The sequence below is a fragment of the Lotus japonicus genome, chromosome 2 (assembly GCF_012489685.1).
Source record: "Lotus japonicus ecotype B-129 chromosome 2, LjGifu_v1.2".
NCBI lineage: Eukaryota > Viridiplantae > Streptophyta > Magnoliopsida > Fabales > Fabaceae > Lotus > Lotus japonicus.
Genome location: NC_080042.1, coordinates 23370277 through 23397842, shown reverse-complemented (window position 1 = coordinate 23397842; position 27566 = coordinate 23370277). Strand labels below are relative to the sequence as shown.

Below are 27566 nucleotides of genomic sequence, written 5' to 3'. Positions count from 1 at the left end.
TCATACTTTTGACCTGGATTTGAACGTTTTCTAGGGCAAGGCTCGGTCTCAGAGCATCTTTGCATGTTATGTGTGTTGGTGTCTTGTTTGAAATTATATATATGATATATTTCCTTTGTTTGAAAAGCATGATTTATTTCTTTGATATGGTTATTGCTAAGTTGCCTTGATGATACTTTTATTATTGATATACTAGTATTTTTTACCCGTGCGATGCACGGAGATATTAATTTTTGTTTTTTTTTTTATTTTAGATTATTTTAAAATGAGTTATTTTTCTTAAAGATGTTTTAAGGATTAAAAGAATAAAATTTATTTTAGATATAAAAAATCATAAATTTCTAAGGTTTTTTTACTAAATGTTTGTTTTTGTTTTTTTGATTTGCTAATTTTTATTTATTTTTGTTGTTGTTTTCTTAAATGTGCGATTGATGGTAACGTGTTTGTGCTAAAAAGTAAAAATAGACACTGAATTTTTTTATTTCTTTTGCAATTGGACTAATCACATTGATATTAAAACCGAGAACATATCGTTCCATTAAAAATATCTTCTTCATAGGGCATTGCGAATGTAACACCCCGATTTCGGTGGCGTCACTTTAGTAACCAAAAGAAATACTTAAGCGGAAAAACGTGAATTATTTTTTTTCGATAATGTAAGTAAAGACAGAAAGAGATGAAACTCTAAAACGAAGATAACAGAACTAATATACAATATGATTACAGCCCCCACTGTAAGTTGTAAACCACGTCACGAGTAAACCTCCAGTGACGGAAAGTAAAAGAGAGTAACGCCCGTAGGCAAAAGTACAAACCAAGGTAAAAATACTGTGTCCGCAACACTAAACCTCAAAATCTGAGAACAAGTTGGCCCAGCGGCCTAAGAAAAGACCCCCTAAATCCAACCAGCTCTCTGTGATCTCCATAGGAAACCACACAAAAAGCTAAAGGTCGGGGACCTACCCTGCCCAAAACGGAAGACTGAACATCAGAGCCAAGACGCTACACCTACACTAATCCCAACTATGCATCCCCAAGATCGTCGTCTGAATCTGAATCCAAGACGATTATGTCGATGACTGCATCAGTCTCCACAGCTGGTCGCGCGGGTTCTGCACCCGATCCCAAGTCAATAGCAGCCGCGACAGTGGGTGAACTAGTGCCTGAAGAAGTTCCTCCCACAGGCACCTCCTCCGAGGGGTACTCGTCGTCCGAAGGCGACGGTGGTGGTGGTACTCCCAGTCCAGTCCCGCAGTGTACACCCGGTGGCAAGTTGAAGCTGACAGTGTAGTGCCTCCAAACTCCGTGCGTCAGGCTTGGTATCCGGTCAATGCGATCCTCCATTATTCGCCCCGAATAGATAGCTCGGTGGCCGGCGGGGTCGACCACCCATGAGCCCGGGGTGTCTTGGTCCAACATCTCAAACCTGGTCCCCCCCCCGAAGGGACGACCGTCTCGTACCAGTCCGCCATACTCAACTGACAATGGCGTAGTCCGCCCAAACACACACAGAAGACGTGAGGGTCAACTCCAAAGAATTATATAAATAATAAAACCAGATATATAGGATAATAATTATTTAGCCTCTCAGGCTTATACGTTTAGGGATAACATCCTAGGGTTGCATATATCACAATGAATATAAAGATAATAATAACAATTAGCATGCCTCAAGTAGGATAAACAGGTACCAATCACACTCAGCAACTAAGTCAGCATGTATGTTGCATGAAATGCAATGCTGGGTAACAAAATGCATTCCGGAAGAAGGATGGACACCATCGAGTCAGCCCTAACACCGGCCAAAGTGGGACCATTCCGCTCGGGGGTCTCTTACACCACACAAAAGTAGTCAGATCAGCAGTGAACCCGTAGGTCTGCCATTCCGTCTGCTACTGAGGACCACCGTAGTGTCCTAAATATGGAAATCCGGGTCTTATGACCATTTTGGAATCCACCGAGGTCCGGTAATCCGCCGTGTATTAACCTCAAAATGAGTGCATGAATGCAAGTGATTAGCCAAACAACGTCTCCGACCTCACTCGACACGTCGTCACGTGTTCTAGCTAACTTATTGTCTCTAAAAAGCCTACCCTAAGGCAAACGTCGATTCTGCGACAAAATGAATTAATCAAAAGAAGAAGAATGTACTTTGGAACTCATGGTTCCCGGCTAAACTTTAGATAGCCAATCAATAAACTGCTCATCGAGCGAAAAGGTACCGAAGTACTTGGAAACCTATAGTCTCCGGCTAAACTTTAGATAGCCAAACATTAAACTGCTCATCGAGCGAAAGAGTATAAGCATACTCGGAAACTTGTAAGTTTCCTCAAGACTTGGACTCGACGACACTTCTCATATCTTCAAGACTAATATTCAGGCTCTAAGCTCTTATCTAAAGTTGTTATCATTGTTCAAGGGGGTTTAGAGATTGATTAATGTCTTATGAATTTTCTTTGAGAAAATAGATTTCGTTTAGTCTTATGATACTTCCTATGAGTTTCAGGGATCCCATAATCCCAATTAATTTCTGAGAAGGTCTCGATCCATTAAAACATAACAAGGTCCGAACTTCGTTCGTCCTTTCAAACTCTCTCAAAATCTCATAAAAATTCGGCATGACTTGCCCGTAATCCTCACTTTCCAGAAACATAGGCACGAGTGGAATAGCATCAATGAAACAGCTCAACCAATAGGCATAAACAGCATATTCCAACACATCCTAAGTTAACCATGTAGCACATAGCATGTGAATCATTTAGCACACAATATCATGGCATCAAGTACTCAACAAGTTCGGCCGAAGCCTCAGAAATCATTTCAGACATTTAGCAATTAGGTGCATAACACATAAATCAAGTCGAATTTCATCGACACCTAAAGCATTATCTAGTAATTCAGAGAGTAGCCCTCACCTGTAACTCCTCCAGCGTTTTCCTCACAACCTCCTTCACGTTCCTCGCCTTGATCTCCAGGAAACTCCTCAAAAGAACCTTAAGCCAAAATCACAGAAATCAACACATTGAGTCAGAAACTCAGCAAGCAATAAGTCCTAGGGTTACACGGTACATTACAAACTCTGTGGTACGACAATCTAACGCGTTAAGACAAGTTTTCGAAAAAGTCGGATTTCCTCCCCCCTTGGTATAGCTCTCGGCTGTAAGGCCCAAGTTTTAACGCTTTGGATAAGTGAATAAAATAAAAGAGTTATTTGATTAAGATAAATTTGGGAAGGAAAGAGGTTCAGGAAAAGTCCAAGAATGTATCGAAAAACCGAAAGAGTTATAGCACGACTAACATACGCTTAATCCTAGGTCGGAGGTATTAGTGAATAGTTAATTTACGCTTTAGGACACGATGGAAACTAATTCCAAAAAATCCTCAGAGAAATGTTAGAACTTCTCTTTTCCGTCCTTAAACAACCATTTCGATGCGAAATCCTGGAAAGTACGAACGTCAAATTCCAATTCTCGGAAGTTTGCCGAAACGGAATCCCTGATAGTTCGAAAAACCTAAGATCGACAGACGATGAAGACTTTTTCTATCCGGAAACTCAAATGAAGATTCCACCCGCGTTCTCCTACTTCTCTCATCATTCCTAATCTTTCTTCAGAAGGAAGTTTTCTCATCCGACGATCACTGCAAAAAGTAGTTTTTCGGGACAAACCGACTTACACCGACTTATGCCGATTTTGGATCTTTTGGTTTAATTCCAAGAATTCTATTTTGAGTTCTGGAATTCTGTCGCCAGAACCTATCTTAGAATGCGCAGAGGAACGCGCAGGAAAAATCGGAATCGCAAAAAAATCATTTTTCCGTTTTTTTCCAAAACCTATAAATAGCTTGAAAATTTGATTTTTTGAGAAAAAACCCATTTTCCCCCACCCCCAAAACCGCGAGTTCCTAGAGAGAGAGAGAGATTCGGATCTTCGTCGTTTCTTGCCCGTTTGCTTCACCGATCGTCACTAATCGAAGACCTCGAGGTAGGTAATCTATACTCTCCTTCGAATCGTCGTTTCTGTCCATTTCTCCTGCGACTTTCTGAGTTCAAAATTTTGAGGTTTTTGAAAAACTGTTCAAATCAGCTGATTTCAGCGTCTAAACTTCTTCCCTGCATGCTCCTGAGCGTGTTCTGCGGATTAGATTTTGTCAAATGTCGACGAAATGCCGCCGGGATCAATTTCTACCCTAAATACCCATTTTTCGGCAAAGTCGCAACCTTTACGCTCTAATCTATCGACTTGGCTTAGTGCTAGTAGGATTTGTCGTCATAAACGTCGTTGTGGACGTCCCCATCCAATTTGTTTTTCAAAAATCCAATTTTGAAATTCTGAGCTAAAAATAATGACCAAACTGCCCCTATATCAGTTTTCGATCCGAAAATTTTTCCGAGCCTAGAACCGTCTTAGTTACGGCTTATGTTAACCTAGGAACCAAGTTTGATCGAAGAAAAATCGACCCTCCCAATTAAGGAAAGTGGCCGAGAGCTATATCAAGGGGGGAGGAGAATCCGATTTTTCGAAAACTTGTCTTAACGCGTTAGATTGTCGTACCAAGGAGGTAGTAGTGTACTGTGTAACCCTATGACTCTTTGATTGCTGAGTTTCTGACTCTTGGTGTTGATTTCTGTGATTTTTGCTTAAGGTTCGTTTGAGGAGATTCCAAGAAATCAAGGAGAAGAGTTTGGAGAACATATTGAGGAAGAAGCTGGAAGACCCACCGGTGAGGGCTACTCTCTGAATTACTAGATAATGCTTTAGGTGTCGACAAGTTCGACTTGATCTATGTGTTATGCACTTAATTGCTAAATGTCTGAATTGTTCTCTGAGGCTTCGGCCGACCTTGTTGAGTATTTGAGGCCATGATATTGTGTGCTAAATGATTCACATGCTATGTGCTACATGGTTAACTTAGGATGTGTTGGAATATGCTGTTTATGCTTTTGACTGAGCTGTTTTATTTATGCTATTCCACTTGTACCTGAGATTCTGAAGAGTGAGGTTTACGGGCAGGTCATGCCGAATTTTTATGAGATTTTGAGAGAGTTTTAAAAGGACGAACGGAGTTCGGACCTTGTCATGCTCCAATGGATCGAGACCTTCTCAGGGAATTACTTGGGTTTATGGGAACTTTGAAACTCATAGGAAATACGATAAGACTAAAAAGAGCTATTTTTATAAAGAAAATTCATAAGATATTAAACAACCTCTAAACCTTTAAATAAAGATAACAATCTCGGATGCAAGCTTTGGATTGAAGTTTAGTTTTGGAAAACGAGAAGTGTCGTCGGATCCAAGTGTTGAGAAGATTTCGAGTTCTGGGTATGTTGATACTCATTCGCTCTGGGAGCAGTTTGTTTAGCCATCCAAGGGATGAGCCGAGAAGCTTCACGGAGGTGTGAGACCTTGTGAATGCGTGATACTCCACTGAGGCGTGAGACCTTGTGGAAAGCATGGATCTTCACTGAGGCGTGAGACCTCGTGAACAGCATGAAACTTCATTGAAGCGTGAGACTTCGTGCAAGTGTGTAAATTCACTGAGGCGTGAGACCTTGTGAAAGCATAAAACTTCACTGAAGCGTGAGACTTTGTGAATGTGTGAGACTCCACAGAAGCGAGAGACTTCGTGAGAGCATTGATGACTCGAAGAGTTGTCGTGAGTGGTTGCACTCTTTTGTTTATGATTAATTGTATTTTGTCGCAGAATCGACATTTACCTTAGGGTATTCTTTTAGAGACTTTAAGTTATCTAGAACACGTGGCGACGTGTCGGGTGAGGTCGGAGACGTTGTTTGGCTAATCACTTGCATTCATGCACTCATTTTGAGGTTAATACACGGCGTGTTACCGGACCTCGGTGGATTCCAAAATGGTCATAAGACCCGGATTTCCATATTTAGGACACTACGGTGGTCCTCAGTAGCAGACGGAATGGCAGACCTACGGGTTCACTGCTGATCTGACTACTTTTGTGTGGTGTAAGAGACACGCGAGCAGGAAGGTACCCACCGTGGCTGGTGTTAGGGCCGCCTCGTTGATGTCCATCCTTCTTCCGGAATGCATTTTGTTACCCAGCATTGCATTTCATGCAACATACATGCTGACTTAGTTGCTGAGTGTGATTGGTAACTGTTTATCCTATTTTTGAGGCATGCTACTTGTTTTTATGGCTCTTTATATTCATTGTGATACATGCAACCCTAGGAAGCTATCCCAAAACTCATAAGCCTGAGAGGCGAGTATTTATTATCCTATAAATATATCTGGTTTTATTAATTATATAATTCTTTGGAGTTGACCCTCGCGTCTGCTGTGTGTGTTTGGGCGGACTACGCCATTTGTCAGATGAGTATGGGGGATTGGTTTACCATGGTCAGCCCGTCGGGGGGGGACCAGGTACGAGATGCTTGACCAAGACGACCCAGGTGCATGGGTGGTCGATTCCGAGGGCCACCGTGCGACCTACACCGGTCGGATCATGGAGGACCGTGTCGACCGATTTGGACGCTTGACGGAGGGAGTGATGAGGAGGCACATAGTGAGCTTCAACCTGCCTCCAGGAGTACACTGTGGACCCGGCTTGGGAGTACCTCCACCGCCACCATCCCCTTCAGATGATGAGGACCCTTCTGAGGAGGTGCCAGTAGGTGGGGCTTCGACGGAGTCTAGTCCGTCTACTGCTGCTGCTGTCGTCGCGGATCTCGTTCCGGGCCCCGAGCCCGAGAGTCCAGTGCAGGAGCGCATTAGGGTGGACAGAGAGGGCAGTGTTGAGTACGTCGACCTAGTCGTCCTGGATGCAGATTCGGATGACGACCGCGCTAGCGTGTAGGATCGAGTGCTAGTGTGGGCTCCTCGGGTAGGGATAGTGTAGGAGTAGTGTCGATGCTCTGACCGTCATGCTTCCGTTTTTGGGGACAGGGTAGTTTTCCTACCGGTAGCTTTTGTGTGGTTTCCTATGGAGATCACAGAGAGCTGGTTGGATTTAGGGGGTCTTTTCTTAGGCCGCTGGGCCAACTTGCTCTCAGATTTTGTAGTTTAGTGTTGCGGACACAGTATCTTTATCTTGGACTGTACATATTGCCTTCGGGCGTTACTCTTTTCTGTCACCCGTCACTGGAGGTTACTCGTGACGTGGTAGTGTTTAGTGAGGCATGTATATATAGTTGTATAGTAGTTCCTTTTATCTTTTGTTGGGAAGTTTTATTGCTTTCTGTCTTTAGTTATATTGTCGAAAAAAAAATAATTCACGTTTTTCCGCTTAAAGTATTTTCTTTTGGTTACTAAAGTGACGCCACCGAAATCGGGGTGTTACATCGGCCACTTTCCTTAATTGGGAGGGTCTATTTTTCTTCGATCAAACTTGGTTCCTAGGTTAACATACGCCGTAACTAAGACGGTTCTAAGCTCGGAAAAATTTTCGGATCGAAAACTGATATAGGGGTAGTTTGGTCATTATTTTAAACTCAGAATTTCAAAACTGGATTTTTGAAAAACAAATTGGATGGGGACGTCAACAACGACGTTTATGACGATTAATCCTACTAGCACTAAGCCAAGTCGATAGATTTCAGCTTAAAGGTTGCGACTTTACCGAAAAATGGGTATTTAAGGTAGAAATTGATCCCGGCGGCATTTCGTTGACATTTGACAAAATCTAATCCGCAGAACACGCTCAGGAGCATGCAGGGAAGAAGTTTAGACACTGAAATCAAGCTATTTGGACAATTTTACAAAAAGCTCCAAACTTTGAGCTCAGAAAAACATAGAAAAAGTCGACAGATCTGACGATCAGAAGTGAGATATAGTTTACCTACCTCAAGGTCTTCGATTAGCAACGATCGGTGAAGAAAACGGGCAAAGATTCGCGAAAATCCGGATCCTCTCTTTCTCTCTAGCTGCTCACGGTTTTGGGGGAGGGAATGGGTGATTTTTTTGCAAAAAATCTAATTTTCAAGCTATTTATAGGTTTTGGAAAAAGCGGAAAAAAGATTTTTTTGCGATTCCGATTTTTCCTGCGCGTTCCTCTGCGCATTCTAAGATAGGTTCTGGCGACAGAATTCCAGAACTCAAAACAGGATTCTTGGAATTAAACCAAAAGATCCAAAATCGGCATAAGTTAGTGTAAGTCGGATTATCCCGAAAAACTACTTTTTGCAGTGATCGTCGGATGAGAAAACTTCCTTCTGAAGAAAGATTAGGAATGACGAGAGAAATAGGAGAACGCGGGTGGAATCTTCATTTGAGTTTCCGGATAGAAAAAGTCTTCATCGTCTGTCGATCTTAGGTTTCTCGAACTATCAGGGATTCCGTTTCGGCAAACTTCCGAGAATTGGAATTTGACGTTCGTACTTTCCAGGATTTCGCATCGAAATGGTTGTTTAAGGACGGAAAAGAGAAGTTCTAACATTTCTCTGAGGATTTTTGGAATTAGTTTCCATCGTGTCCTAAAGCGTAAATTAACTATTCACTAATACCTTTGACCTAGGATTAAGCGTATGTTAGTCGTGCTATAACTCTTATCGGTTTTTCGATAAATTCTTGGACTTTTCCTGAACCTTTTTCCTTCCCAAATTTATCTTAATCAAATAACTCTTTTATTTTATTCACTTATCCAAAGCGTTAAAACTTGGGCCTTACAGCGAAAGACTTATTTGTAAACCACATTTGAAGTACTATGAGAATTAATTGCCATCACTATCGCAAATAAGAATTTTTAATCCATCCTCGATTTGGATCCTCTCCAGTTGCTGGAGGGTCCAGCAGTGTATACTACCCTTAAAATAATTTAGTGTTTAAATTACTTTTTTCACCTTAACACATCACAACCATTAATTATATATTTTGATCTATGGCTATAAATGAGCCTTAGAGGCTGGAGAGGATCCCAATCCATCCTTACAATGGGTGACTCTAGGATTATTAATGGTTGCGTGAATCTTTGAATATCATACGATTAATTGTATTGATTCATAAATAATTATTTTGAAACTATTTGAAAAAATTTAAGAATCCTGAAACTTGTATTTTCCCAATAAAAAAATATTAAAATTGTATTAGGGTATATTTTTTCTTGTTTTCCAATGAAGAAAAAAAAAGAGTATATTTTTTCTTCAAACATTAAATTAATTTAACCACTATCCTTATAATTAACCACAAACTAACTTACCATTTAACCAAAAAACACTAATTAGCCACTTACAAAAAATGATATAGTTTATCATTAACCTCTTAGAGTATGGGCGAACAACAAGATCATCGACGTCACTCTGCAAGACGTTGCTGATGCTCTAAACGTGCAACTTGATGAAGGAGAAAGGTACTCTCCAGTTTGGCTGTCAAAGGTTGAAGACTCTCGGTGCATCTGGAAAAATCCAGAAGACCCCTTGTTGGTGGAAGTAAGCAATCTCAAAGATGAGCTCAAGTTCAACAATGTTGTGATCAGCAAAGTTGTCCTTCCCAAAGATGGTGCTAGAGGTCATGTGAATGCACATGCAAGGTACGCCCTTTACAAGATTGTGAAAAGGGTGAAAATCAACCCTGCTCATTTCATGTGGAGCTATTTGCTCAACTTTCTAGAAATGGGAAAATGATACCTTCCTTTTGGATCCCTGCTAACTGTGATTCTTGAGAAGAAAGGCATCACCGCCGAGTTCCTGGAGAACAAGGCTGAACAATTGGAAGAAGACATCATCTGACCTACGCCAATCAAGCTAGGAGATGTGAGCAAGATGAACATCACCTATGATGATTCAGATGTTCCTGATGATTATCTGACCAAGAAGAAAAGAGCTGGACTGGGCGAGACCCTAGGGTCCCTCGCCCAGGAGACCCGACCTTGGGCGTGGGACGCGCCATGACCTTGGGCCTCCCTTCCCGAGGCCCAACTGGCCCATTCGGACAGACTAAGGGCGCTGAAGCCCAACTCCACCTCTATAAATAGGAGGGGAATACCAATTGTAAGGGACTCTTGACTCATTTGAGGAATAATAGCATTGAAATTCAGTTATATTTTCTCTCTCTAAGCGGTTAGAGTTTCTCTCTCTAAGCATTCACATCACTTTCCTCACACTTTGGGTACTACTTTCCCTCTCTATGTTCTAGCACGGAACATTTGGCGCCGTCTGTGGGGAACGATAGATTTCGTTTCTCGGACTACGTGGATCGTGATTCGGTTGAGTGAAGCTCGTTTCTCTGTGCGATTTCTCTCCAGTTTTTCTTGATGGATCGTGATTTGGTTCCCGCGCGATTCGCAATTTGATTCCGAGAAGTTCAAGTTTCTGTGAAAATTGGTGCGATTCAGAGGCTTGTGGTTGAATTCTCGGTTCGTCAACAGAACCTGATGGACCCATCTCGCCGACGACGTGGCAAGGAACCAGAGCGAAGTTACATTTCTTCCCCGCGCACCGCGAGGTTGGATAGACATCGCCAGCGTTAAGTGGCGACTTGAAGATGCCAAATGAGTGTTTACAAGAGCAGTTGAGGTACTATCACCTCCGGCAGTGAAATCAAGAGGAGGAGGAGGTTGCGGCTACGGCCAAAACCAAGCCTTTCTCGGCGGCAGTACGAGAGGTGACTGTACCGGACGGCATGACGAACCTCGTGTTGGAGGCGTACGACGGACAAACCAGTCCAAAGGATCATCTGTCTCGTTTTGATGCGAAGATGGCGAAGTACGCGGTTTCCGACCCTGTGAAATGCAGGATGCTTCCATCAACATTTCGAGGCGCGGCAAAAGAATGGTTCACGAATTTGCCTCCAGGATCCATAGCTAAGTTCCTTGATTTCTCATCAAAATTCCTTGACCATTTCTCTGCAAGGACGGTCGAGGATCTGTTTGATATTCGGCAGGAGGAACGTGAAACCTTGAAACAATATGTGAAACGATACAGTGCCATATCCGCGGGGTTCGAGGAATTGCAGCCACGCGTGTGCGTGTGCGCTTTCAAAGGCGGTTTGGCCCGGGGAGAATTTTATTGCGAGCTGAGTAGGGAGCTGGCATGAAGTGCACGAGAGGAAGGGCGAGCGAGCGGCAAAGGTGTCACTGACAAGGAAGAGGATACAAGACAAGAAAGCAAGTCGCGAGCAGAGGTTTGGGGAAGCTGGCCGGTTCATAAAAAAGAATAAAGGACAGCTACTCCACCCGAAAACAAGGGATAGAAAGCACTGGTGCCCTGGCCGAGAAGCGAAGGTAAGCCAGCAAATGAGGTCGCAGGGATGCTCAAACAAGGAGTTAGCAAAGTTACTTCTCGAGGCGGAAATTGAGAACATGAACAGAGTCGACGAGCGCAGAAAGGACCCCGGAAGCGAGGCGAGGAATCCGCCGAGGTGGTGTGAGTACCACAACCTAGAGGGCCATTACACCATCGACTGTTTCATGCTGAAGGGTCGAATCAGGCAGCTGATCAAGGCGAAACGGCCGCAAGAGGTGAAGGGGAGGGAATTTGAAGAAGCTGATGGCGGCGAGGGCGGAGGAACGGTTGAAGCAACGAACACAATTGCGGGAGGTTTCGAAGTTTGCAACGACGTATCGGCGGCGGGCCGGGAGACAGTGGGGGCGACAGCATCGGTACAGGTGTATCCAGAACCATTTGGGTGCCCACATCCAGACATAGTGATATCGACCACGGATTTCGAGGGAATCAAGGCTCATACAGACGATCCGGTAGTGGTAATGGTAAGAATAAAAGGTTTCAATGTACAGAGGGTGCTTTTAGACCAGGGCAGCTCGGCGGATATAATCTAAGAGGACGCATTCAGACAGATGGGGCTGACGGACAAGGATTTAAAGCCATACGCGGGAAGTTTGGTAGGTTTCTCCGGGAAACAAGTTCAGGTATGTGGCTACGTAGAGTTGGATACAGTTTTCGGAGTGGGCGAGGACGCCGACCTCTTGAGGATAAAATATCTGGTCCTACAAGTCGCGGCAGCTTATAACGTCATCATAGGGCGAGGTACCTTAAATCGCCTCCATGCAGTGATATCTACGGCCCACCTTTCGGTAAAATATCCCCTACTTTGCGGGAGGATAGGGAAACTGGCAGTAGACCAAAAGGGAGCGAGGAAGTGCCATAGCCATTGCCTCAACCTGTATGGGAGAAAAGGAGCTGGCGACGGGCACAGGTGCCACGAGTTTGGGACGTCTGAAGGCGGTGAAGGCGAACAAGAGCGTTTGGGAGCACAGAGCCAGAGTGACGGCGACGAAAGGAAGGGGAGGAATCAAGGCGAAGAATCCCGTAGGATAAGAGAAGGCAAGCTCTACGCTCATAAAGATAATGAGTGGTATGACGAGGACTGGGACATGAACGCTACCAGTAGAGGAATACTGGCAATCGAGCCCAGACTCACCAAGGACCAAGAACAACGCTTGAGTGAACTCGTAGAAGATAAAGTTGACCTCTTCAATTGGGGGAAAAGAGGAACTGTTTGTGGCGAGGAAGACAGGACGCTGGGAGTTATACTTTGATTGAGAAGGAGACCCAAAAAGCAAGGACCAACATAAAGATGCACTCTTTTTCTCCGACACGGGAGTTTTTTAACGAGGCATCCCTTGATGTGAAATTTAAACAAATCAAATACAAAAGGATATTCTTAGCAATACTCCTAACTATCGAACTGAGACGGCAACCTGGTGGGAAAAATTCCGTGAAGGTGGCGATCCCAACACGACCTTGATGTCTGGGGATCGCTCCGGAAAGTCCGGCGCTGACCGTAGCCCCTGCAGGCGACGTGTGCGGATGAGCTTCCCGCCGCCACTCGTTGGCAGTGTGCGCGAATAAGGTCTTTATCCAAAGAACCTCCCCGAAATATGGGCGAGTCGAGTCTTCCCGAAACGCAGGAAGCATTTTTAACTAGGCCAAAAGTCTCGGGTAAACTCATATGGCCATTGGGCCCCGAGCAACTGTAAGTCCCCACCTAATAAGGATGGAGGGGCCGCACCTGCTCTTACGGGAAATATTGGTGCGAACAAAAGCCTCGGTAAAATACCGAACGAAAGTCCTAGTTACACGTAGCACACTCTCGAAAAATTACTCACGCAAAACTGGGAGGCTAGCACTGAAAACACGTGCTAAACGGCGATGAACAAAAGGCGAAGATAAGTAGCGGGCCGCCCGCCTCGCCCACTTAACTATCCTTCGCTCATTTAATTATTCATTTATTCCTTCATTTATCTGTTTATATTGGGGCGATTTACTAACTCGATTATTTGTTTGCTCGTATGTTCTTAATAGTGCACGTCAAAACAATTCGGGAAACAAAACTTTTATTCAAATACTTGACTTAATACATTTAAAAGGGGGGGTCTCTCCTCATTTTCCTACATTCTTTGCGCTGCTCTGTCCTCTCAAGCTCCAACCGGTATTGCCTGACTCTATGTTGCAGAGTTTCCGGCTCAGCTCCTGCTTCTCAGGACCTTCTTCCACCGTCTCCAGAGCTGTTATCACCATTTCTTTCTCCTCTAGCAGATCCAGCTCCCGCCGGCAGAGCTCTTGAATTTCCTCCACGAAGCAGAGAAAATCTCGGAGGATAGCGTCCATCTCAGGACTCAGATCCATTCCCAAAAGTTTGTTGGTCAGGTCGTAGACGTTGGGATCTTCCGGATGCCTGACATTGATGAAGAGGTCTTCATCAAAAGCTTTCTTCCTGAGCTCTCCCAAACAGGCAATGTAGGATGCCATTTCCTTGATGTTTTAGAAAGCAGATGAGATGTGAAGATTGTGCGTTTTGGTTCTTATTTATAAGCTCGGTTCAGTCTCCGGAAGTTATTGATGGAGCAGTTTCTCGAGGAGTTTTTCTTAGAAAAGGAGCGACTTGCAATAAAAGCTTGAGCGTTCGTGGCCGGTGGTCAACGGTGAACCGTTGGAACGTGGGGAAGAAGCACTTGGGAAGACGTTTGACATTCCCTAAGAGGAACGTCCCACATAGTTTATCTCCCAGTGGGAGGCATACAATTAAGACTCATAGCAAAAGCAGTAAAAACTTGAGGTAACTTGGGGTCCTCATTCGAAAAAAAAAAGAGAGAGAAAAAAAGGAAGACCCTTGGTACAAAGATAATCTAAGGACTCCTAACATTTTGAGTTGGCTCTACGTGTTCTTCCGTCAGGAAACGCTCGGCGACGAAGCTTGGAGGATCGTCGGGCCCGACCAATCCTGTGGGTGTAACCCTCTTAAATGCTCCCATCTGGCTGAGATCAATCAGAGGATGGAGATGTTCGACTTGGGCTTTGGCAATGAAGAAGCCTCGGCCGCGTTCAGAAGCGGCAGCAACAACAGCCTCTGACCTCAATCTTTCTTCTAAGGCCTTCGCGTCAAGAAGGGCTTGAGTCTTCGCTGAGGATAGAAGATCATCTTTCTTCGCCAGGTCAGATCGAAGGTTTTCAAGGTCGGCCTCCGTCAAAGCTATTTGGTCTTCTTTCGCGCTCGATTCTAGCTGCGCCTCCTGCTCGGCTTGTTCTTTGGAAAAGGAGTTTTTCTTGGCGATCAGTTGAGCGGCGAGCACTTTGCGATCCTCAGCAAGTTGAGAATTGAGAGCGTAGAGGCGCGCCACTTAGGATCGTAATTCGTCAGCATCCTGGGCGGAGCGCCTATAGCAGTGGAACGCGTGGAGCACTCCCGCCACAGCCCCTTCAGAGACATTATCCAAACCACGCTGCTTAACAACTTCATCCATTCGCGCCATTTGGGCTGATGTCAAAGTTAGAGAACACGGGAATCCCCGACTCACAGACCCTGAGGAGAGGGTGGAAGTATGAACAGGTGGAGGAGGGGCGTTGGCGGAAGACGTCAGGTTTGGACCAAGCGGTGACGAGATAATTGTTGGATAGGAAAGTGAGCCGTCGACAAGACCGTGTTGGGCTGGAATGGACCCTGAAGGCTCGCCGGAGTTCAACCTTTTTGGGGAAGGGCGAGGATCCTCCTCCGCCAAGGGGTCGTTTCCCGCCCGCCTGGATTCTCAACAGAGACGCCTTGTCGCCTTTCAAATTTTTTCGAGGGGGAAAGGAGACGTTATTTTTCTTCTCAAAGGCCGCCAGAAGCTCCTCATCGGCACGGTGAGTTTGCCCTAAAAATAAAAATAAAAAGAGAAGGAAAAGGTAAGCTGGTAGAAAATAGAAAGAACGAGAGGGGTAGAAGAAGATTTACCAATCACGCGAGAGCAGTCTGAAAAGGCGAGACGGGCCAGAAAGTCGATGACAGCTTTGTGTTCAGGAGTGAGGGAGTCCTCAGACGGGTCAATTATCTGGCGCGCGTCCTGAGTCTAGTAGAGAGGAAATCGAGCGGTGCCATCTCTGTGTGTGAAAACCTCAGGATATTCGTGGGACACCACAACCCTGAAGAATTTCCGGGCTAAATCGATGGTGATGCTAGGCCAAATAGGGTTGAAGCGCTGGCGACTGGGCCTAGCTTCCAAGGAAACGTACCCATCTGCGTTGCGAGGAGGGCTGGACAGATACGCGATAGAAATAAAAGAAGGTCGAAGGTTCAGGTTCCTGGTGAATCGCGTCGCAGAGAATTTCGAAACATCGGAGGAAGGCCCAACTGTTGGGATGAAGTTGACTAGGAGCCACATTTATGAACATATACCCATACACGTAAAAGAAGTGAGGAGCACCCACGAAGGCGTCTTTGGGACGAAGCCAAGGGCGTTCAAGGGGTGAGCAGGCACTGACATACAGAAGCTTGTCAAGAGGTTTCTCATGACAAAATCCGCCGGATTTTGTAGAAATCTCCCAAATGGACGATTCTTTTTCCAAGCTTGATCGTTGGTTAGGCATTGTCCCGGCGGGCAAAGCCCTCGCGGCGGGAGCACTTAAAGTTTTCCAAGTCCTTGTTCGGAAGGCAATGACGTCTTTTTCTTCAAGAGGAACGCCTCCGGGAGAGGGCGGGAGAACAGGAGGAACGCACCGGAGAGGGGTGGCAGCGACGACATTACGTTTGGAACTTTTTGTCTGGCGCTTTGAGTCATTGAGGAGGGATTGCAAGGAATAAAGGTAATTTTAACACTGGACAAGTTCGCGTAAGGGTGAAGAAGCAAAGGTTTGTAATCGTAAAGGAAAGAAAGGGGTTAGTAAGATAATGCTGTTATAAGCGGGGAGTGACGTGCAGAGGGGGACGTGTAGGAAGAAGTTGTGGACGGTTACCGAGAGAGGTGGAGGAAAAAGGGAGGTTGTGCCCCATGACGTCAGGAAATGACATGATTGCAGTTGCGAAATTCTGGGGAGTGAGAAAGACTCATTAAATGAAAAGCTGCAACGGTTGCTGCCAATTGGTTAAAATTCAAATTGTCAAAGTTGTGATGTGACTGGAAGGGACATGTCAAAGGTAGTGGTTGAGATTTTGTGGATTCACTGACCCTGGTGTAACACCCCGATTTCGGTGGCGTCACTTTAGTAACCAAAAAGAAAATAAAAGCGGAAAAACGTGAATATTTTTTTTTCGATATTTGTTTTAAGTAAATAAAAGACGTGTCGAATTTAAAGACGTATCGACGAAAGATAAACAAGACTAATATACAATATATATACACTCCCCACAGTAAACAGCATGCCACGTCACGAGTAACCTCCAGTGACGGAAAGTAGTGCCTGTCGGCAATATGTACAACACAAAATATAAGGTCAGTATTCTGAATACAGTCCTCCAAAAAGAAAGTAGGTCAGCTCAAAACAGCCCGAAGACCTCCTAATCCGACCAACTCCCTGTGACTCCCGTAAAGAGAACCACACAAAAAGCTAAAGGTCGGGGACCTACCCTGCCCCAAAATGAGAAAAACTGAAGATCAGATCCACGACACTACTCCTACCCTAATCCTGACTAGAGGAGTACTACACACCACTCCCAACTACGCATCACCATGATCGTCGTCTGAATCTGAATCCAAGACGATCAGGTCAATGACTGCATCGGTCCTCACAGCGGGTCCTACGGGTACTGTACCCGATCCCAAAACAGCAGCAGCCACGACGGTGGGTGAGCTAGACTCAGATGAAGCCCCTCCTACAGGCAACTCCTCCGAAGGGTCCTCCTCGTCCTCAGGCGACGGTGGTGGTACTACAACTCCAGGGCCACAGTGCACGCCCGGTGGTAGGTTGAAGCTAACGGTGTGGCGTCTCAAGACTCCGTGCGTCAGGTTTCCCATTCGGTCGACACGGTCCTCCATTATTCGCCCCGTGTAAATAGCTCGGTGACCGGCGGGGTCGACCACCCAAGAGCCCGGGGTGTTTGTGTCCAGTAACTCAAGCCTGGTCCCCCCCGAAGGGACGACCATCTCGAACCAATCGGCCATCGACATCTGACAAAAAGGGCATACATAGCCCCCCATACACAGGTAGCACGCGCAAGGGTCAACTCAAAGAATTACATAATAGTACATCCAATAGGCAAAGTTTAAATAGTAGCCACATAGGCTTAGTTATGAATGACAACATTATAAATTGTATATCCTGTCAACGAAAATAAATAACATTTACTGGCAATTAACATATCTCAAGCAATGTTAACAGGTAACAAATACATTCAGCAACTAAATCAGCATGAATGGTGCATGAAATGCAAATGCAAAGGAACAAGATGCATTCCGGAGGGATGGGCACCAACGAGTCAGCCCTAACACCAGCCACGGTGGGACCATTTCTGCTCGGGCGTCTCTTATACCAAACAAAGTGTAGTCAGATCAGCAGTAAACCCGCAGGCCTGCCATTTCCGTCTGCTACCAAGAATCACCGCAGTGTTCTTATGTGGAAATCCGGGTCTTATGACCATTTTAGAATCCACCGAGGTCCGGCATCCCACCGTGTATTAACCTCAAAATGAGTGCATGAATGCAACGTGATTAGCCAAACAACGTCTCCGACCTCACTCGTCACGTCGTCACGTGTTCTAGCTATCTTATTGTCTCTAAAAAGAATACCCTAAGGTAAATGTCGATTCTGCGACAAAAGACAATAAATTATAAAAAGTAACTCATGATGATTTCTCGAATCATCCGACTCATCTCCATCCGATGGTCAAAAACTGCTTCGCGAGCAAAAAGTACCAATGTACTTGGAAACTACCCGTTTCCCGGCTTATCTTTCAGATAGCCCAACAACAAATCAGCTCATCGAGCGAAAGAGTATTAACATACTCGGAAACTTATTAATTTTCCCGACTTATCTTTTAGATAGTCAAACCACAAACTGCTCATCGAGCAAAGAGTATCAACATACTCGAAAACTCATTAGTTTCCTCAAAAACTTGGACTCGGCGACACTTCTCATTTTTCCAAAACTATTATTCAAGTCCTAAGCTCTTATTTGCGATTGTGATCACTATTTAAAGATTCAGAGGTTGTTTAATGTCTTATGAATTTTTTTCTTGTAAAATAGTTTCCATTTAGTTTTGTCTCTAAACTTATGAGTTTAAAAGATCCCGTAATCCCAAGTAATTCCCAGAGAAGGTCTCGATCCATCAAAACAACAACAAGGGTCCGAATCTCTGTTCGTCCCGTCAAACTTTCTCAAAATCTCACGACAAATTCTGGCATAACTGCCTGTTATCCTCACTCTGACGAATCAACAGATATATGTGTATTTGCATATTCAAAACAGTCCAATCCAACAGTCATGGCACATATATCAACACATTGAGGAATAACCATTTAGCACTTAGCATATAGGGCAAATATCACACATCCTAGATTAACCAGGTAGCACATAGCATGTGAATCAACCTCAACAACAATCAAGCAATAAAAGATTATCAATTGTCAGCCGTAGCCTCAGAAAACGTTTTTCCCAGTCAAACACAATCAAGTGCATAAACAGTAAATCAAGTCGAAATCGTCGACACCTAATTCATTATCTAGTATCCAGTGAGTAGCCCTCACCTGTAGGTTTTCCAGCTTGTTCCTCAACTCTTCCTTCACAATCTTCCTCGTCGAATCCACAAAGTTCCTCAAACGAACCTTAGAGCAAATTCACATAAATCAATCACAATGAGTCAGAAACTCAGCAAACAATACGTACTAGGGTGACACGAAACATTATAAACTCCGAAGTACGACAATCTAACGCGTTAAGACAAGTTTTCGAAAAACGAAATTTCCCCCCCTTAATGAGGAGCTCTCGGCCACTTTTCACAATTGGGTGGGCCGATTTTTCTTCGATCAAACTTGGTTCCTAAGTTATCATTAGCCGTAACTAAGACGAATCTAAGCTCAGAAAAATTTTCGGATCTAAAACTGTCGCAGGGGTATTTTGGTCATTATTTTCAGCTCAGAATTTCAAAACTGGATTTTCGAAAAACAAATTGGATGGGGACGTCACCAACGATGTTTATGACGACTAATCCTACTAGCACTAAGCTAAGTCGTGAATTTTCAGCTTAAAGAACGAAACTTTGTCCAGAAATGGGTTTTTCCAACAGAAATGAATTCCGGCGGCATTTCGGCGACATTCGGCAAAATGTAATCCGCTAAACACGCTCAGGAGCATGCAGGGAATAAGTTTAGACACTAAAATCAACTTATTTGGACAGTTTTACAAAAAGCTCAAAACTTTGAGCACAGAAAGACATAGAGAAAGTCGACAGAATTGACGATCAGAAGTGAGATATGGTATCTATACCTCGAAGTCTTCGATTAGCAACGAACGGTGCAGCGATCGGGCAAGAAACGGCGAAAATCACTTTCTCCTCCTCCTTCTCCTATGCTCGCGGGTTCAAGGAAAGAAAATGGTGAGTTTTTGAAAAATTTTTCATTTTCTCGCTATTTATAGGTTTTGGAAAATTTGGAAAAAATGAAAATTTCGCGATTCCGATTTTTCCTGCGTATTCCTCGGAGAATTCTAAGATAGGTTCTGGCGACAGAATTCCAGAACTCAAAACAGGTTTCTTGGAATTTAATCAAACGATCACAAGTCGGTGTAAATCGATTTTACCCGAAAAACTACTTTTTGCAGTTGATGTCGGATGAGAAAACTTCGTTCTGAAGAAAGATTAGAAATGTCAAGAGAAATAGGCGTACGCGTGTGGAATCTTCGTTTGAAGCTCCGAATTGAAAAAGTCTTCATCGTCCGTTGGTTTTAGGGTTTTTTGAACTATCAGGGTTTCGGTTTCGGCAAACTTCCGAGTATTGGAATTTGACGTTCATACATTCCAGGGTTTCGTATCGGGATGCTTGTTTATAGACGAATAAGAGAAGTTCTAACATTTCTCTGAAGATTTTTGGAATTAGCTTCCATCGTGTCTTAAAGAGTAAATTAGCTATTTATTAGCGTTTTTGACCTAGGTTTAAGCGAATACTAATCGTGGTATAACTTTTATCGACTTTGATACAATCCTTAGCTTTCTCCTGAACTTTTTCCTTCACAAATTTATTCCATTCAATAAACACTTGTTCAGGTTTTCCTTCACGTTACATCAAATTAATCGTGAAAAGGAATTTTATTCGGTTTATTCCAAACTTAAAATTTTGGGTCTCACACCTGGCGTCACTTCAAGGCTCGACGCGTGGGATGGACACAACACGCGACAGAGTGTCACGATTCAAGGCACGTGCATAACTATGCTGAGGCGGGCGGACTAGAAGCCTCCGCCACAAGCCTGCTTGTGGACTGGGGTCGCCCGGAAGAAGAGGGCGTAGCTGAAGGCCCAAAGTGTCGATTGCAAAAGGCTTTATTTATCAGGCCATGTTGGCCATCGTTTTTACTTCTAGATTTTAAGTTTTTAAGTTTTAGTCGGCATCCTTAGGGCTCTCACCTTGTTTCTTGCTTAAAGACACACTTAGCTCTCATGCTTCGAGCTCGGTGTCTTGTGGACTTGTGGACTGGGCGAGACCCCAGGGTCCCTCGCCCAGGAGACCCGACCTTGGGCGTGGGACGCGCCATGACCTTGGGCCCCCCTTCTCGAGAACTAACTGGCCCATTCGGACAGACTAAGGGCGCCGAAGCCCAACTCCACCTCTATAAATAGGAGGGGAATACCAATTGTAAGGGACTCTTGACTCATTTGAGGAATAATAGCATTGAAATTCAGTTATATTTTCTCTCTCTAAGCGGTTAGAGTTTCTCTCTCTCAGCATTCACATCACTTTCCTCACACTTTGGGTACTACCTTCCCTCTCTATGTTCTAGCACGGAACAAGAGCTGTAAGAGAAAAGAAGAAGACCAATGCCACTGCTAAAGATGGTTATTCAGACTTCGTAAAAATAATTCAAATCTCATCTATGGTTAAATTATTATTGTGAGATCTTATACTAGTAAGCTATAAGCAAGTAAGCTAGTTATTAATCTCAACAGCATGCGCATTATGGTTATCTTGGTGTTGAACAAGCATGGATGTACACATATGAACCGACCAACATTTTGCACAAAAAACACAGAGCAAGATTCTATAACCACTAGCAAAGAGAAACTCTATATTGGAGAAAAGCTAACGTATGCTATGCTGTCAATGTCTAAAAGAGTAGTTATATTCTCATGTATCCAATTTTTTTACTTTTTTCTTGTGTTGAGGGTATCTACCGCCAACAACAATGATTAATCTTTATGTCATGAGTATCCGCACTAAACACTAAATAATAAGCGGCTGACTACGAATTACACTACATTCTCATGGATGAAATTGAACTACCAACTTTATTGTTAAGAGATGAGGTGAGTCACTTCACGCCCTGAGTGACTGATGCATTTTCAACAGTAATAAATGTAAATTCAGCTAGTAGCTCGTTGAACAAAATAACATTTTTAAGCAACTTTTGAATAGAATATATGACCAATAAAAGAACATCAATTATGGTATTTTGGTTTTATTTTATAATACATAAAATGCATGCATTAACTGGACTAGAGCTAGGTTTTAAAGATAGAGGTGGAGTAGATCGTGCCTTCCATGTTTCAGAAAGGTGTGGGCAGCAACAACAAGCAACATCTGTGATCACCATTGAAGCATAAGTTATGACTTAATTGACTGGTGAGTATTTTACATACCTTTTGTGAAGGTAAAATGTAGCTCATTTTTTTTTCCCAGAATTTGTTGCCAGGGTTAGGGTAGAAATACCCATAGATTTACCTTCTCTAAAGTTAGAGACTAAATTTAAAAGGTAAAGTAAGACATCGCAACCACTGATTAAAAAATTAATAATCATTATTATGATCACATACTTGCACATATATAACACATTATAATGTTTTTTAACTCCCAACCATTAAATTTTCAATAAATGGTTATGATAACTTAATGAGTTTAGAGGAGCCAAAACAACACATCATAAGAATGGATTATCTCGTGATGTAAAAGATGGATACAAAGACGATAAAAAAGTGCTGCAAAAAAATTATAAGACCCTCTGTAATGTCACGAGATAAAGATCACATGATCTTGTGATCTTATCACATGAAAATCTCACATGATAAATATCTATTCCTATTTATTGTGGACTCTCCAAAATTACCACACCATTTAGTTTTCCTTTCAAAATTCAAATATAGATTTTCGCTTGCTACCCTAGTGGTACTTGTTTGAATACGCAGTAGAAAACTACGGTGAAGTTAAAATCACTATGGCCACAAATGCTAAGGGAAGTTATTTCTGTCTACTGTAATTTTTCACCGTATATCCAAACATGCACTAAGATAGGGGAAAGAACGCCGAAAAAGGGTGATGGGGCAGCAATGATTCCATTTACCAGCAATGGTCCAAAGACCAAAATATCATCCTACTCTATTATAGTTCAAATATAAACAAAATAAGATTTAAAAAGACATACAAAGCATACACAAAGGATGGCCACATATCACATATATCAGCTTGTTAGAGCAAAATATTACATGCTAATGTTATAAGCCAGCATAAAAATTCCAACCTTTGTAGTTCAAACAGCAGCCAGCACTTCATTACTGTCATGATAAGGCATAGGAACTTGACAAAAAAACAATCATCTTTGACCAAAACTCCCCTATGTTCTAGCAAACTACTCCCTCCGTTCCTATTTATAAACATGAAAGAGAAGAAAAATCTTGGTCCTTTTTATAAGAACCAAATGAAAGTTTGAGCTATATTAATTAATTTTTTCCAATGATGCCCTTATTAATTCTAATTTGTAAAATGTGTCTCATTAATTATTCTCTCTCTTTCTCACTTTCCAACACTAATAACAAAGGGTAATTTTGGAAGTTTATTTTTATTTAAGACAAATTTAATGCATTTTATCTAGTTTAACTACATTTCTTAAACTATGTGAATTTTTTTTTTGTTGCTTATAAATAGGACCGGAGGGAGTATTTCCCGGTGGTAAAAAGAAAAAAGTATCAAAAGCTAGTCTATAGTTGGTTTAACAACATTTGAGAGTCATCATCCACATCTTCACGGTCAACAATATCACCAGTTCTAGACAATTCACCTTTGCCAATAGTAGCATCAGATAGTGATAAGCCAATGATTGATGCATAAGCTTCATTTTCAAGAAATCCCGACTTCCTCAACAACGCAATTAAAATCTCGGTGCTCGCCGCGTCATCTTCGTCTTGACAAAGCTTAAAGAATGCAGACAAGGTTAAGGGCTTTGGTTTCCAACTCTTTGAACCATCAGTGGCAAAAGCTTTTTTCAAGCAGGATAGGGCCTCAGAAACCATCTTATCTGCAATATAGCCCTCAGAGAGAAGCTCCCATGTATTCGAATTCGGAACACTACCACCATCAGTCATGTGCTCAAAGAAACTCAAAGCTTTATCTATATTGTCATTCTTCACATACCAGCCTATGAGAAGGTTTCCCAGTCTAGCATCATCAGAAGATCTTACTGAAACCCATTCCTCATAAAGCTTTTCTGCCCCCTCAATATCATCTATTCTGATCAGAGAAGAAACAATAGCATGGTATCCCAAGTTTGGTATAGTTGGGAAAATTGATTTATAGGTACTCCACACGCGATAAACTTCATCCTTGTTTCCAACACCTCCATACAGACTCAGGAGGTAATGAAAAGGTATTCTATCTCGACCTTTAATTCTACTCTCAAGCCTTCTTAAGCAGTCTTCTGCTTTTTCAAACAGATTCATCTTAATGTATATAGTAGCCATTGTGCTGAATGTACTCCAGTTGGGGACAATGGCAGGATCCTTTCCCATTTGTTCAAACACTTGTTCCATCTTTTTTATCGATTCACCAGAAGATAACCATATATTATATGAATAGATATCGAGCCGTATGTTTTTCTCTTTCATTTCTGAAATCAACATATCAACTTTATCATATTCCTTGAGGTTCATGTACAGAGTCATCATTACATTAAATGGTAGTGAATGTATTACATACCCTTTACTCCTCATAATGTCAAGTAAAGATTCCGCCTTGTCCTTCAATCTGTAGTGCACATATACATTCAACAGGGAACCATGAGTCCTCTTGTCTTTTAAGTTATCAGTCAGGTTCAGAAAAAATCTTTCTGCACTAGAAACTCCATGAACTTTTGCAACTAGATCTAACTGAATTGCTGCATCACTTGCAGATACTCTGAACCTCTCTTGTCTATTGTTCATCCAATCATACACCTGCAACATGTACTCACTACTTTCATAAAATTGTTCATGGCTGATAAAACATTTGAGGCAAAGAGCAATCAGAGACAGTAGCTGATATCATACTTTCACGCATTCCAAAAGAAGCATGCCATTTAATAGAGCAGTGGGGGTGGGGGGATGGGGGGGGGGGGGGGGAATGGACTTCCAGATTATGCAATTGCAATAGTGTTTGCAAATCTGGATATTGCAATCAACACAGGATTAACAAGTGGACAATATAAGAGTGGTGAAACTGTTTATAAAATTTTATGTTTATGTTTATAGTGGGAACTCGGAACAGGCTACTATTGTAGCTGTTGTTGTTATGTCTACCCTAAAAAATTAAGTGCATGATATCAATAGTAAAGAAAGCACATTTCTGATAGATTTAAAGGAACAGAACATCTATAGAATCAAACCAGACTGCAATTACACATGTTCTCATAGCAAATTTTAATTATATTTTTCTGACTCCGCCAAACAGGATGAAGCAATCTCTGTTTCTTCAGAATGACTGATGGTCCAAAGATGTTAAAACATATATAGCCCTCCACACCATAAATATAAATATATACACACACACACACACATAGCTTTAGCAGAGCCAAAGAAAGAGAGAGAGAAGAAGAAAGGTAGAGCATAGAGAGGAAAATAGTTGCCATGTTTAAGCAAAGCAAAAAAACAAAACGGATGTTTCCCATGCATCCAGTGAGATACAGCAACAAAAAAGAAGCTTCTTTGAAAAATATTTTGGCTTCTTGACAGACTGATGTGGAAGATGGAAAGCTAAATTCACATACTTTTCCATTTCTAGCTCATGCTCTCTCTTTAGGTGAAGCTAAGTTGCACCAAACAGTTTTAATCAGGCAGCATCTCTGGTAGGTAGAACATCAAAGAAGATACAACTTTCAAAAAGTCCAGAACATGCTAAAGGAACTCGACCATAACAGGTAGAAAACAAATAGAAAGAGATGCACTTTTATTGAAGACAACTCTTTTGCCAAATTCTGAACCATGGTGATTGCAGAATCAAAGATGGAAGATGGAAAAATTATTGCAGAGAAATAAGTTATCAAGCCTTAAAAATAGATAGTCCTGGCTCTGCCCCCAACCTTCATTCTCAGTCTCACCCTCCAATCTCAATTCACAACAAATGAGCAAACCTGAGAAAATGCTGTCCCACATAATTGGATGTCTTACAACAACTCAGTATTTCATTATTTTTCGTCTAATTAACTTTCCAGGTTTAGACCAATTTTTAACCTTGAAACTATGTAAATAAACCCTTTATCTCCCATGTCACATGTGACAGAAATGAAGCACAAAATTGGGAGATTCAGAGAAACACTGCCACCTGTTCTTGCTATTTGGTTCACACAGACACAAAAGGCCTTACTCTAAAATCCCTAACTCCAATGCTAAAAACTAGTAACCCCAGACTCAAAAGACCGTGCTCTAAATTCCCAAAATCGAATGCTAAAAGTAAAATACCTGAGTGAAGATTTCAGCAAATGCAAAACTTAAGTCCAAGGGAAATGCTATATAATAAAACCCTCCAACATGAACCTCTAGAAGATTTCAATTCAGATGCTAAACCACAGTACATGAAAAAATGCTGCTTATACACACAAATCTGTAGAACTACATTTATATTCATGTCACAATGAATAACCTAGAATCAAACACATACTGTTATTCAACCTCAAGGACCAGAATTTTCTTCATCAAACAAAAACTAGAAGAGTCCAAAAGAAAATCTAGCTACTCAACTCAACACAAAAAAAAACAAAAGTACCTGAAGTATCAACTATGCACTTTAATCTAATGAATCAAACCCAAATAGCCAACACTTCCAAGTTCCAACCCTCCCACCAAAAAAAAAAACACACATTCCACCACTCACAGCATCATTCAATTCACCAAAACAGAAAACCAACACTCCCTCCCAGATAATTCCCACAAACAAAAATTAAAAATTAAAAAACCAATATTTATTCAGTGAAACTACACAAAGTAACCAAGGAAAAACAACACCCCAATATTCCAATAAGCTTCTAAACATGAAGTTTTACCTCAAGCGCTCTCTTATGTCTCCTATACTTCCTCAACTCCTTGACAACCCTGGAAAGTTCCCACTTAGTAAGATTCTTGCCTTCATTCTCCCACTGATTCAACACAGAGACAGAACCCAATTCCGGATTCTCCATCAACGATATCCTCCTGTAAATATCGTTCCACCTGACAATGGGTCGGCGCTCATAGTCCACGGTACCATAACTGTGGATCTTTGAGATGGAGCAGGTAACAGAGAGACTCTGGTAACACACGCTCTGTGTCTGAGACAAGTTGAGAGTGGAGAGCTTGAAGGGAAGAGGTGAAGAGTAGCAGGGAGAAGATGAAAGAGACAGAGAGAGGTTTTTGTTGTTCAGAGAGGATTGAAGAAGCGTCGTCATCTTCTTCTTCCTCTGTGTGTGAGGAAATGACAATGTTTGAAGATAATCAAGTTTACTGTTTATCTTGTTTGGGTTTTAGTAATTTTATTTCTTGAAGTTGGGTTTTAGAAAATGGTGCTTTCAAAAAAAAAAATTAAGGGTTGTGTAGTGGCACTTATATTAGTGAGATTAAAATCCCAATGAAGCAATCCGATTAAGAATAAAGCAACAACATTCATGCTAATACAAGTAGCTAATAGCAACCCAACAAAGCTCCTGAATTTTTAGGGCCAATAGTGAATCAAGCTGACTATTTGTTTCTAAGTAGGAATCTTTGATTTTTTTTAACTAGCCTCTCCATCTTTAGCAACTTATTTGACTCTTACGGAGTTGCAATCTATTTAGCCTTCATGGAAACCTACGTCAAGGCTTTAGCAGAATTGAGATAAGTCAAGCTCAACAGTGACTTTGTGGGGCCATGAAAATAGGGCAGTTTCAAACATAGCCACTAACAAACAGTAAAAATGGAAGGAAATAGGAGAATGAAGGTGGTAGTAGTGGAGGAGGTTGCGGCAGCACAACAATGACGAAGGCGACCAAT

The 27566-nt window shown here is 42.4% G+C and overlaps 2 protein-coding genes across 2 annotated transcripts; one reads left to right on the top strand and one right to left on the bottom strand.

The window, feature by feature from the left end:
• The first annotated feature begins 10586 nt into the window (after window positions 1-10586).
• Window positions 10587-11000, top strand: LOC130736252 (uncharacterized). The gene has a single exon (XM_057588094.1). It carries the CDS (start codon window positions 10587-10589, stop codon window positions 10998-11000), a length of 414 nt encoding a protein of 137 aa, XP_057444077.1.
• Window positions 11001-22737: 11737 nt separating this feature from the next.
• LOC130737812 (pentatricopeptide repeat-containing protein At1g02150-like) lies at window positions 22738-27054 on the bottom strand. The gene is made up of 2 exons (XM_057589664.1): window positions 26606-27054; window positions 22738-24524 (listed from the first exon to the last, which is right to left on the bottom strand). The coding sequence occupies exons 1-2, from the start codon at window positions 26984-26986 to the stop codon at window positions 23295-23297; spliced, it is 1611 nt and encodes a 536-aa protein (XP_057445647.1). The 5' UTR covers window positions 26987-27054; the 3' UTR covers window positions 22738-23294.
• Window positions 27055-27566: the final 512 nt, after the last annotated feature.

Excerpts from the sequence above, each read along its gene's own strand:
- LOC130737812 (XM_057589664.1), bottom strand. The coding sequence starts at position 26,986 with ATGACGACGCTTCTTCAATCCTCTCTGAACAACAAAAACCTCTCTCTG. Across the intron at positions 24,525-26,605 it reads GACATAAGAGAGCGCTTGAG|GTGTATGATTGGATGAACAA; the intron begins GTAAAACTTCAT and ends TACATGTTGCAG.
- LOC130736252 (XM_057588094.1), top strand. The coding sequence starts at position 10,587 with ATGACGAACCTCGTGTTGGAGGCGTACGACGGACAAACCAGTCCAAAG.